Source organism: Mauremys mutica, chromosome 9 (assembly GCF_020497125.1).
Source record: "Mauremys mutica isolate MM-2020 ecotype Southern chromosome 9, ASM2049712v1, whole genome shotgun sequence".
Taxonomy (NCBI): Eukaryota; Metazoa; Chordata; order Testudines; family Geoemydidae; genus Mauremys; species Mauremys mutica.
This window is the reverse complement of record NC_059080.1, coordinates 90,822,205-90,834,386: the sequence shown is the minus strand read 5'-3', so window position 1 is coordinate 90,834,386 and position 12,182 is coordinate 90,822,205. Positions and strand designations below refer to the sequence as shown.

The window sequence follows — 12,182 nt, the reverse complement described above, 5'->3', positions numbered from 1 at the left end:
GCTTAAAAGAAGCTTGTACAATGTTACAACTCACCAAACTCCAATGTCTACGTTAAGCGGCGTGTGTTGGTTTGGAGAACAGCTTTCCCACTACCTGAGTGAAAGAGAGACATTCCCATTGTCCTTAGCTTTTGAGCATGTGTCGGAGGTAAAGATGGGCTCTTCCTTACAACTGGAAATAAATCTGCTGGCGATTGTTCTCAGGATTTGAGGCTGCCTTTTTGCACTGAGAGGAGAGGACATCCTTTGGATTTTGACCATATGGCAGGCTGACATAAAAGATGCACGCTGGGTGATAAAAGGCTCTTAGAAACACTCCTAATTCATCACCAGTGTGAATAAATGCATCTGAGTTGACCTAGCTCAGGCGTAGGCAACCTATGGCACGCGTGCCGAAGGCAGCACACGAGCTGATTGTCAGTGGCACTCACACTGCCCGGGTCCAGGCCACCGGTTCGGGAGGATCTGCGTTTTAATTTAATTGTAAATGAAGCTTCTTAAACATTTTAAAAACCTTATTTACTTTACATACAACAATAGGTTAGTTATATATTACAGACTTATAGAAAGAGACCTTCTAAAAATGTTAAAATGTATTACTGGCACGCAAAACCTTAAAGTAGAGTGAATAAATGAAGACTCGGCACACCACTTCTGAAAGGTTGCCGACCCCTGACCTAGCCAAACAGCCACCACAGTAGCTTATTTGACCACTAGCTGTCATAATTAAGTAGCCATCAAGCTAATACCTAACATCCAGTCTAAACCGGTAAAAAATACAGTACTCCAATAAATAGTGAATCATACAACGTTTACATTCCCTGCAGTTCCCTTGGCCCAGGCGTTATGGCATATACCAGGGTTTAATGATCCTAATAACCCCATATGGCTTGCTGAGAAATTAGATTTTTCCCTTTTGTTGCAGAAGGCAATTTTCAATTACACCAGATGGCAAAACAGCGAAGGTTTAAACTTTACGTCAAGAAACTGACTAGAACCTCGGAATCGTGTTGAGGCCTTATGTCGCTCAACCTGATATCAAGGTTGATTTTTATTTTATTTATTTATTTATTTTGGCTCCAACTGAAAGCTGTTTTGAAACAGAACACAATGTTTCAGCTCATCAGTCTCCTCTTTTAAGCCTGTCCTTTAGAGGGTCTGGCCCAACAGAAAAATACAGGAAGCTGCAGTCATGTGAAGAAACACAAGTGGCAGTGCAATGGCATGCATGACTATGTAACCAAGAGGAGCTATTATGATTTGGTTTTCTCTGTGCGTCTTTAACATTGAAGAGGGTGGAGATGAGCTGTGATTCAAGGTGGAGGGTCTGACAAAGCGAGACAGAAATTCTGCTTTTTCAAGGAGACTTCAGATTTCTGCCTTGCTTTGCTGGTATTCCAAGTGCTGGAGGGGCGCAAGTGTTAGGAAACAGAAAGGAGCTTTGGCCTCACCCTCACATCTGAGATAACTACACAAAGGCCAACAGGAAGTTGTTTTGTTCCCTGCACTGTTTTGTCTTATGACCGTAATCTATCCAGCAACACTATGGTTGTGGAGTCCATAAAAGTGCAGATTATAAATCCAGGACATTGCCTGATTCCTTCAGAAATTCAAGTAGGATAGTTCAGCAATAAAATGTAACTATCCAACATGGTCAACTAGTAGGACTTCACACCCAATGTTATTTCAATGAAATGACAGTAAGTCTTCTGATGTTGTAACACAGAAGTACAGAGATGGCCAATCCGTAGGCAAGCAATGGCCTTATGCTCCCCTCCATTAAGCACTGGAAAATAAAAATCACAGAAATTCTGGGTGGAAAAATGAGGTATGTTATGGAGGACCATCTGGAATGAAAAGTTTACTATGCTCTTCTTACCAAAAAGCCACTGGCATCCCCTCAACATATGTCCTTCAAGAAAAGGAATGTGTCAAGCAGGAGACAGCTAGGAGTCAGGGGAAAACCACCCTTTGTGGCATGTTTCCCTCTCTGAAGGGTGTAAATGATGCCTGACAAAGCCAGAATTACTTCTTCCTTGATGAGGGTTGCTGTGGACGGTCTGAGAACTGTGGGGTTTAACCCAGGTTTCCCTTCAGACCCCACACTTTCTGCAGGTATTGCCACCTGCTAATTCTGCATCTCCCTTCTGAAAATTGAATGCAAGGAGGACTTCACCCTCAGCAAACCCATGTCCCTTTTCTACTAAGGTTGCATCTTCTGTGCCTTTGTATGTGTTCAGTGGAGGATATGGCCCTTTGTAACACCACTTGCACAATTTATGGGAGGCATATTAATTATGTAATTGTTATGTGATAAATAATTGATAATAAATAGCATGGTGACAGCTTAAGGTAATGCAGTTAGTGGGAATCAAAGGGAGGAAAAAATAACTATAGATGGGAAGAGAGGTTTGCTGATAAAACTGGAAAAGGGAGAGGAATTGAGACCAATGCTGATGACTTGTGGAAGGGAAAGGCCCTAACATATCATATACATCCCTCCAACCCCATGCCCTCACTAACACCCACCCCCCAAAAGAAAAAGAATATACGAACTTTCTGGAGAATCCAAATGAGTGGCTTCTAATAACCTTTAGCAAATATAAGGGGTACATTGCAATATACATAATTGATAAGCAATTATTTAATACAAGGCTATTCACTTGAGATGTTCTGAGACATCATAAGCTAGATGCGCTTTAAAAAAAACACCTATCATCCTACAATAGAATTCCCTTCTCTTATGCTGCATTCCGAATATTTCTTTATAATGCAACTACTTTATGAAAAACATTTTCGGTTAACTTTCCCCACCTTTGAACTATATTTTATTTCGAGGGCAGTAGATCAATTACATATTTGTTATCCAATGGGGTTGATCCTGCCCCACACACTCCCATTGACTTTGGGGGTGACTAATGCCCATAGCGTGTATTATTTTGTAGGATTCATTCAAAAAGAAGCTCCTAAAACAGCTTTTCTTCCTTCTTAGGAGAAACACAGTTCATGATTGAAAAGATTAATGCAAAGTCCAACAGGTTTTATGCAGGCTGAATTAAATATCCTCATCCTAGAATTGACAGCAGTTGTAAAGATGTTAGTGAAATTTGGTAGTCAAGAAATTAGTACTTGTACAGCTGGGAAATCAGTCAGCAGTGGATTACATGAACAAGACAGGGAAAGCAGAATCTGTCCACCCATATTAGGACTAGCTCAGGCCCCTGAACTGGATGCTTTGAAACAAGACCTTTCTAAATATCCTTTCATTTAGCAAGGAAGGAGAATGTTCTCCTTGTTCTTCTCCTTCCCCACGAAAGCTCATGCTCCAATACTTCTGTTAGTCTATAAGGTGCCACAGGACTCTGCTGCTTTTACAGATCCAGACTAACACGGCTACCCCTCTGATGATATTTGTTTACTTGTATCTTTCATCTATAGAGACAGCCCCTTGACTTTTTTTTTCTACAAAGAATAACTAAACGCAATGTGCTGGTAGGTAGCAAAGATGTTCTTTTTAATGTTAATCAGATTTTCAGAGCTAAATCCCCACTGCAGTTGAGAAGAGCTGCAATAAAAAGATGTGCATCTCTGGAGAAAAGGAAGAGTGAGGCTGATGTTTTCCAGAGATCAATTTTTATACAGCAACTTGCCTTTCTTGCTGCATCTGGTGTTTTTGGAGTTGGGAAGTCAGCTCAAAGGGGAACGAAAGGTAGAAAACTATGGTCAAATACGTACACCTTTAATTCACATGCCCTGATAGCTCTGGTGGGAGAAAGCTGATGTCTCCTTTTCTTTTTTTCCCCCTTAGAACTTGAAGAAAAGATAATAGGACAAACCCTGTATTATTTTTAAGGGAAGATGTCAAGATGAAAAAATGAAAATGTCAAAAACCAGGTTGATATACTGTGTTACTTAAAAACTGTTTTGTTGAGAAAAACTGACCAAATGATTTAGGAAAGGCATTTACTGGACAGTCTTTGGATTACACTGCAGCTGAAAAATAAATGAAAATCCGTGTCATGTTTACTTTAGTCTAGTCCCTTTAATGGTGGGGGGGAGAGGGCAGGGGAAAGTCTGGCAAGAACATATGTTTTAATCTTCAGACGTAGGGTTTTTATTTGCAGTGTTTCCAATTAAAACTTCTTTTGCATCTGGATCAAGAAATAGTTGTTTAAAAAATGTTTATTAAAATCCCTTTGTCTTTATGATGTCACTCCCAAAAGCATATCAGTAAAAATTCAATGGAAGCTTTGCACCTAGTGGTGAGTGGTACTTCTCCGCACGATACACACACAGATCTTCATGACCCTGTAGTACATCGACTAGGCGCATCTCCTTCACTGCTGGATCTTCCCCACCTCGTTTTCCTTTCAGCGCCTGTCATTGTACAGAGGTGAATACCCACTTTGTCGGATGCAAGACTTGTATCCAACGAAGTGGGTATTCACCCACGAAAGCTCATGCTCCAATACGTCTGTTAGTCTATAAGGTGCCACAGGATTCTTTGCTGCTTTTACAGATCCAGACTAACACGGCTACCCCTCTGATACTTGTCATTGTACAGAGTCCTCCATGGCTGGAGATGGATACTGGAGCAGGGACTTGTTCTCAGGGTTCACAACCTCGCAGGTTCCCACATAGTTGGATGGACCTCCAGTCTGCTCTCATTTCAGGGATCGGCTTCCTGGATTGTTGCTTTTCTTCTCTACCTCTGTTTGTATCATTCATTTTCCTTTATATGACCCTCCCACCCCCAACTCCTGTCTTTGTATTTTACCAAAAGTGGCTTCTCAGATCTGGAGATAGTATTATCCAGGTCATGGGCCAGCTTTACCCACTTTTAAGTTCATCACATGACACGAATTATAATTATTCTACAAAAAAGCTGCTAAACTGTAGTGGTTTGCTGTATCAAACAGCTGTTCTATGTAAATCCACAGAACTTGCCATGCTTGGGAGTGTACACGTCTCTGAAGAAATAACAGCATTCAGCTGAATGATCAAATAATCAAAGGTAGTTTTTAGGTCTCCGCTTGTAGCAAGTGAGTGAGATATTTGTTGTAGGTTTTAGAGAACGCTATCATATTTTTTCAGTATAGAGTTTATAGATAGAAAGAAGGAGCTGATCTTTTTAAGATTAGGAATGAATCAAGATGAAAAAGGAGAGCTGAAATCTAATTCTTTGAGATTCTGCTACAATTCTGTATTTATTATAAACCTATCAGAGTACATCCTGCCCTAAGTCTTGTAGAAAATGCGTTGCTAACTACCAGGAGATTATTGATTTTTTTTCATTGCTGTTGCTTAGCTCTGGTAGAGCCGATAACTTGAAAAAAAAATCAATGTTGCTATTATCAAGTGTTGACTACAGTTTATAACAGCAACAATCTCCTTTAAAATCTCTTCCTGCAGCACCAGTTATCATTCAGTTTGTTAAAGTGTTAATGCCTTGGGCATACTGATCATTAAATGTCAATAATATTTGAAGTCCTTTGGGATTGCTTTCTGGCTAAACTCGTTTTTGGTGTGCCTTGGAGTCTTTTGAATTTCCAAGTTCTCCAGCATTTGGTTCAGAAAATGTAGTATCTGATGCAATATCTATCTATCTATCGTTGGTAACAGGGATCAACCTTTTAAAAAGATGAACACTCACCACAGCTAAATTATAACTAATATTTCAAATTACTGAGGGGGATTGGGTGCTGTATTCTAGATCAATCCTTGTACCGCCCTTATGACTGTAGTATCTAAGCCCTTTCTAGTAGTGAAATTGTAATGTCAGCAAAGAAGTAGGATCCAGATTCATCCTGAATCTCTGTCCTCTGCTTACACCAAAAGACATACTGCCTGTCTATTCTAATAGTATAGTGTATACTAGTTTTCCTTACACCTCCTATTGATATAGACCCTGCTTCTGCAACTGGATCCATGTGTGAGGATACCCGCATTCAGTGAAGTCAGTGAGGCTGAGAAAGGTACAAGGATTCACCCACACAAATCCAATCTGAGTGGGACTATCCTTTGTTACAATTTTGGAAACACTCTCACTGGCTTTCAGGATTTTTTTAATTAGTTATGTGTGAATAATTCCTTTAAGATAATAATGTAAGATTATCATCAAACCCAGAAATATAGATGACAGATAACAAAGGAAGTTCTACAATAATATGTGGTATCTTTGCTGATGTTATATGCTAGCTAAATGCAGTATAACGTGCGCTCACCGGGACTTTAATAGCTGTTTCTATAACAATAGGCAAAGCTATAAATGAAATTGCATTTATGATACAAATTTAATAGACATTTTAATAATGCCTGTTCATCCATCTTAGCTGTCAAAGGAAAAAAAGTGATAATTCATTATTGGGTTTGGGGAGATAGATTTTGAATCATGTATAGAAAGTGTGTACAGCATGTGCCTTATTCAGAGTTTGATATTAATGATCTTTTAATAGTGTAACAATTTGAGGTTTAACTTGATCATCTCTTTTACATTTCAAAGGAGCATTATTTTGAACCCAGCCTATTTCCTGAACCATCTTCGTCAAGCTGCTGTATTTAGATGGTTGGAACGATATTCTGAAGCTGCAAGGTATGGTTGGCATTTGTGGATTTTCTACATCTAAAGTTTTCCCTACAGCTCCTTCATTTCAGCTCCCAGTACTACAGACAATTGGGGAAATTATTTCCTACAGCTCATCAGTCCTAGGGACATCATCATGTGTCCATCCTTCATTCTAGTGGTCCATGACTTTGTCAGAACCCCTTCATAGAATCAAATTCATGTAATACACAGTGATTGCTCCTCCTTTCTATATTAAAGTGCTACTAGAGGCCCTGATACTGCACCATGAAAGTGCATGGCAACTTTGGTTTCACTGAGCATAGGATCAAACCTATAGGAGAGCTCTGATCCTGCTGCCCCTATTCACATGAGTAGTCTCACTGAAGTCAATGGGACTGTTCACGTGAATAAGAACTGCTTGTGGGGGTAAGATCTTGCAAGATTGAGCTTTACTTGTGTGTTTATACTGGAAAACTGTGTAGGTGTTGTGCAGCAGTGGTGCAGCTGCACTGGCGCTACCAAATGGTGGAAACTGTAGTGTCGGCAGGGAGCAAATATTGTTACCACCTGACAGGTTTATATGAAAGAAGTTACCTTCCAGGAGGTGAGTGAGGTTGCTTGGTGTAATGCAAGAAGTAACTATATACCTATGTTACTGCTTCTACTCAGCACTTATATAGAACCTTTCATTTGAGGAGCATAAAGTGTTTTACAAACCATTAGTGAATTAAGACAGAACAGGCGTGAATTAGGTAAGAGATATAGAACAGTCACTTCACTCACTGCTGAAATCAATCACCTGTGGCATAGAACATGGCAGCTGTTTAATAATGAATGGCAACCCTTACACAACAGTTTAGTATGGGGAGGGAAGAATACTTTATCCAATCAAAACTTCAGAGAGAATTTAGGGAGGCCACTTGTAATTATCTCTGGTGAACTTTGCCCAGGAGCTGTGATTAACCCTGTAAAAGTTGTCATGGGATCTTGGCTCACAAGTGATCTGAATCTTGTTTTACATCTCATTCTAAAGAAAGTACCTCCAACAACACAATGCTCCCTAGCATCTTGCTGGGGTATTGGGTCAGTATTGATTCAGAGCAAATTGCCACCTATGGAATCACCGACACTCAAGGTTCAGAATAGCAGCCATGTGAGTCTTTATCCGCAAAAAGAAAAGGAGTACTTGTGGCACCTTAGAGACTGACATCTTACACAGTTTTAAAGGTTGTAGCAGGAGACGACATTATTCCATGACTGGCAAGGAAGCCTGATTAAAGCATGTATTTTCAGATCTGTTAATTCTGTTATCCCACCAACAGGCAAGGCAGTTTTACTTGAAACCAGGTAGAAGAATGTATTTTTCACTTCCAGGAGTTGATCTTTCCTAGAAAGTAATGCATAGAAAATGAAACTATCTGAGAGCATAATGTGATCCAAGAAGAAAATGAGGTGCTCAGATATCTAGTAACAAAAAAAAAGGTGGTTGGTGTTGCTGCAGATAAGTAATCATTCAACAGGAGTACTGCATCAGCAAGCAGGAAGGAACCGGGTCAGCTTTTTTTCATGTCAGGAAGCTTTCCTGGAACTAGATGTTTTTAAATGAGATTATTATGTATTTTGCAAAGGAGACATTTCTGACAGATGGAGACCAAGTGGATCCAAATAAGTGACAGTATTATTGTGAGTTTAGCTTAGTTTACCATAGTATTGTAATAACTGTGTGGAGTTTTTGTTCCAGCCTTGTGTTAAACTAAGCTAAGCAGCGGCATCTCTTTGGAGTCAGTGGTATCAGTCTGACCCTGTTAACAATGTAAAATGCAATCTGTCTGTTACAGATAGACTGCAGTATGCAGGTGTTTAGCTGCAGTTTCTAAAAGTCTAAATATGCTTTTGTTAGCATGAGCTGTCATTTATCTTTGCCTGTTCTATGTATGTGAATGAGGTTAGTGTGTTTCCTTGTGTGATTTTTTCCCTCTTAGTTATTATTATACATATCCAGAACATTGTTATAGGCAGTGGACAATTGTTTTTGGTGGAGGTAGCATATATGTATACAGCAAATGGGCAGGAATAACTCAGCCCACCTGGCAGGTTGTGGGTGCCCAAGATAGAGAACTATTGATCTCTTTGAGGATATAGCAGGCTAAATTCCCCAGAGCAAATTCTGTTCTCTGTTCCAAATTCAGAGATGATGTGTCAACTGATGTATGTTACACTCCACTGCGTTCAGTGAGACTCCTTCCTACTTACTTACACCTATTCCCTCCATATTTAAGAAGACTGGACTGGTACAGTTGCACACTGAATAGCCAGAAAGTACAAGTTAAAGTAGGATGTGGGGTAATGTAATTTTTACTACCTTCTGGCTCCTCAGTGTAACTGACACCAACTCAGGCTGCCTCAGACATTGGTAGAATGGATATAAGTATGTATGAGGCAACCTGAATGCCAGGCAGTCTAAATCAGCGTGAGCAGTTGAATGTGTATCACTGCCTGCCTCATCTCTGAATTTGGCTCCATGTGTCTAAATGAGTCCTGTATGTGACTCTAATAGGGTTGCCAATTTTGGTTTGATGTGATGATGCCTCCAGGAATACATGACTAATCTTTACTTAAAGATTAATCTTTAATTCCTGGAGATACCAGGACAATCCTGGAGGGTTGGCAACAGAGTGACCAGACGTCCTGATAAAATCGGGACCATCCCAATATTTGGGTGGTTGTCCCGATATTTGTCCCAATATTTCACTCTGGGCTGGTTTGTTTGTTTTTGTTTTTTTGTTGTTTTTTTTTGTTCCGCTGGCAGCACTCAGCTTTTTTGCTCCACTGGCGGAACCCGCCACCCCCATGTGTCCCAATATTTTCTTCATCTCATCTGGTCACCCTAGTTGGCAACCCAAGACTCTAACAGGCTGCACTTCATGCAGGGTACAGTGTTATGCAGTAGTCCCAAAGGCACTGCTTGACGGATCAGAGCTTTGAAAAATGAGCAATTTTAGAAAGTGGTAGCCACTGACTCTAAGACATACTAAATATTTCAGTAAAAATGTTTCTCCTCCAAAGGTATCTCTGAAATTTGGAGAAATGGATTAGAGGGTGGGGAGAAACTTGAAGTCTGACAAGAAGCATGCTGGATTGCCTGTAAGTGAGAGAGCATCTAGGGAAGTTAATGAGGGCAGTGCCAGAGGCGTTGTCACTAAACACTGCCATTGAGGGATGTGGTAAGGCAGTAGCCATAGAGAATGCATTTCCTGCAGAAATAACTGGGCAACCCAGGGGGTGTAGATATGAAAGCTATCATTCTTTCCTACCTTGCTAATATATGTTACATGTGATCTAACCTCTTCAGCTGGAGCAGGCTTGAGCCTGAGTAATACAAAGTGAAAATCTGCAATGCATAGAAACAGTCAGGCTCCATATTGGGTTTGAAACTTGAAGATCAAAGTCCAGAAGCTTATCTTTGCTTCTTACAATAAAACCATTTTGCTGTCATCTTTTTGCTGCTCAGAATGCTGTACTGCCTGGTTTAATTGCATCATGTTCTGTGAGGCACTTACGATAGTACTTTTTGTAACCAGCTAGAACACTAGTGACTTGGAACTAGCTGTAAAAAAGCAAAAGAAAGTGGATCAGAGCACAGACTCATTCTCCCTATGCCAGAACACCTCATATTCACCCGTGACTCCATACAGAATAGTGCTAAGCAGTGCTGAAGGAGGAAGAAGGTTTAGAATCTTAATAGTCCCAGTATGGATGACTCAGCTGTTTACTGCTTCTTTTTAAAATGGCATTAGATAGTCCCATCCGTTGTACAGCAAACCAGACTTGATAGTTCTGAAACTCAGCATTGTGTCTATTACAGGCGCTCTCTCTCTCTCTCTCTCTCTCTCTGCATGAATCTAGTTCCTGGTCTCATTTTATCCAAACCCTCCAAATTTGTACTGTGGGGAAAGGGGTGAATAAATGGTTCTGACTTATTACTTAAAAGGCATATGTTTGAACAGTTTAGTGTTCCTAAGAAGTTTAGTCATTCTGTTCTTAGGAACAGTATAACTTTAAATTTCACTATGGTGCTATCATATAAATATTGATCCTATATTCTCCCAAAGCCATTAATTGACTTCCCTCTACACTTACCTGTTTCACGGGCTACTTCCTGTTAAAAAAAATAAATCCTACAAGCTGTTTTTTGCTTTTCAAGAAATGGAGGACGGTCTATTTATCTCTCTACTGATTTTCTTTCAGTTTACAAAAAACAAAGCAAAAACCATTTCTATAAAAATCTGTTGTCATGGAAACCAACTTTGTTCTGGTTGCACTAATGAAAGTCCCGTCGAGGCCGCATGGTTTGCACAATGTTAACAGATCTTGTAGCGAAGGTTATTTTTATACTAGTATCTCAGGCTCTGTGAATTTCTTGGGGTCAAGACAGAGAGAATGAACTTAAGGTAGTATCCTGGGCAGTGCTTCTTTAGTATGCCAGAAAATCATTGCAGCAGAGGAAGATGTAGCCAGTGAAAGAATCTTGATATCAGATACCCAGATACATCCAGTGAAGCAAGAATCCTTATGTTGGGCTGGCTCAGCACTGAAGTCTTTTGGGGTGCCATTTATTACTGCTGCTTTCAGGAATGAAGGGCTCAGAGACAAGGGAACTATTTTGCATTTCCTATTCATGGTGGCATAAACCTCAGTGCCAACTCTACTGTAAGCATCATGCATGTGTGATGGCTGCCTCTTGGATGACACACCGGGGATTGAATCTGGGACTTCCAGAACTAAAAGCACAAACTGTTACAGCTTGAGCTAAAAAGCCAAGGCTGTGTAACTAGGGGCTGTTTCAATTCCTGTCCTCTGTAGATTGGCACAGAGAAGGGACCTTAACCCACATTCACCAGTGGGTTACATAAGGGTGGTGCACAAGGCATGCAAGTATCATTTAGAAGTTTTAATATATAGACTAGGCACAGAACATACCTAGTGAAGGACACCCATGAATATTCTATGCATACATTATCTTTGCATTTCTGTCAGTTGAAGTGCTTGCCATATTTTGGACCAGCCACATCCCTTTTGACTGAAATCACATACTCTGCTGCCTTAATAATGTCTTTTGTCTTAGAAACTCATACCTTATAGCATGCTCTTGTGCACGGGTAGGATCTCATTTGAATGCCCATATTGCACGCCAACTTTGCCCTCCTTGCTACATCCTTGCATAGATAAAATAAAGGAAGAGTCAGACCCACCTTATTCCACGTTATTTTGCTCATTTTCCTTTCACCTTGTTTTTTACTGTAGTGCAGCCAGATGAAAGCATTTCTTGTTAGTTACAGTCACTGACTTCCTTCCCAGAGCCAAGGGGCAGAGAGACCTCTGCTGGTGAGAATGACAATTTGTGATGTCAGATTTTTCAGTATTGCAGGAAGAAAATGAATCTGGGGGTTTTCTGCAAGCAAGGAATGGAGAGTTTCCACTATGTGTGTGCTATTTCCCCAGAGAAATATTACAAAGGAGCACTTCATAAATTGCAGCTAAGAAAGAGGCTTTGACATTTATCAGGATCAGTCAAAGCCCAACGGAAAGTCCATGCAGCTTATTATTTAATTTGACA

The 12,182-nt window shown here is 40.2% G+C and overlaps 1 protein-coding gene across 4 annotated transcripts in view; it reads left to right on the top strand.

The window, feature by feature from the left end:
* SPATA16 (spermatogenesis associated 16) overlaps positions 1-12,182 on the top strand; it is a 126,981-nt gene that overhangs the window by 41,794 nt on the left and 73,005 nt on the right. For all 4 annotated transcript variants that reach the window (XM_045029469.1, XM_045029471.1, XM_045029472.1 and 1 more), the window contains exon 4: positions 6,503-6,592. In XM_045029469.1, coding sequence (XP_044885404.1) covers positions 6,503-6,592 — 90 coding nt within the window. The remainder of the gene's footprint in view (positions 1-6,502; positions 6,593-12,182) is intronic.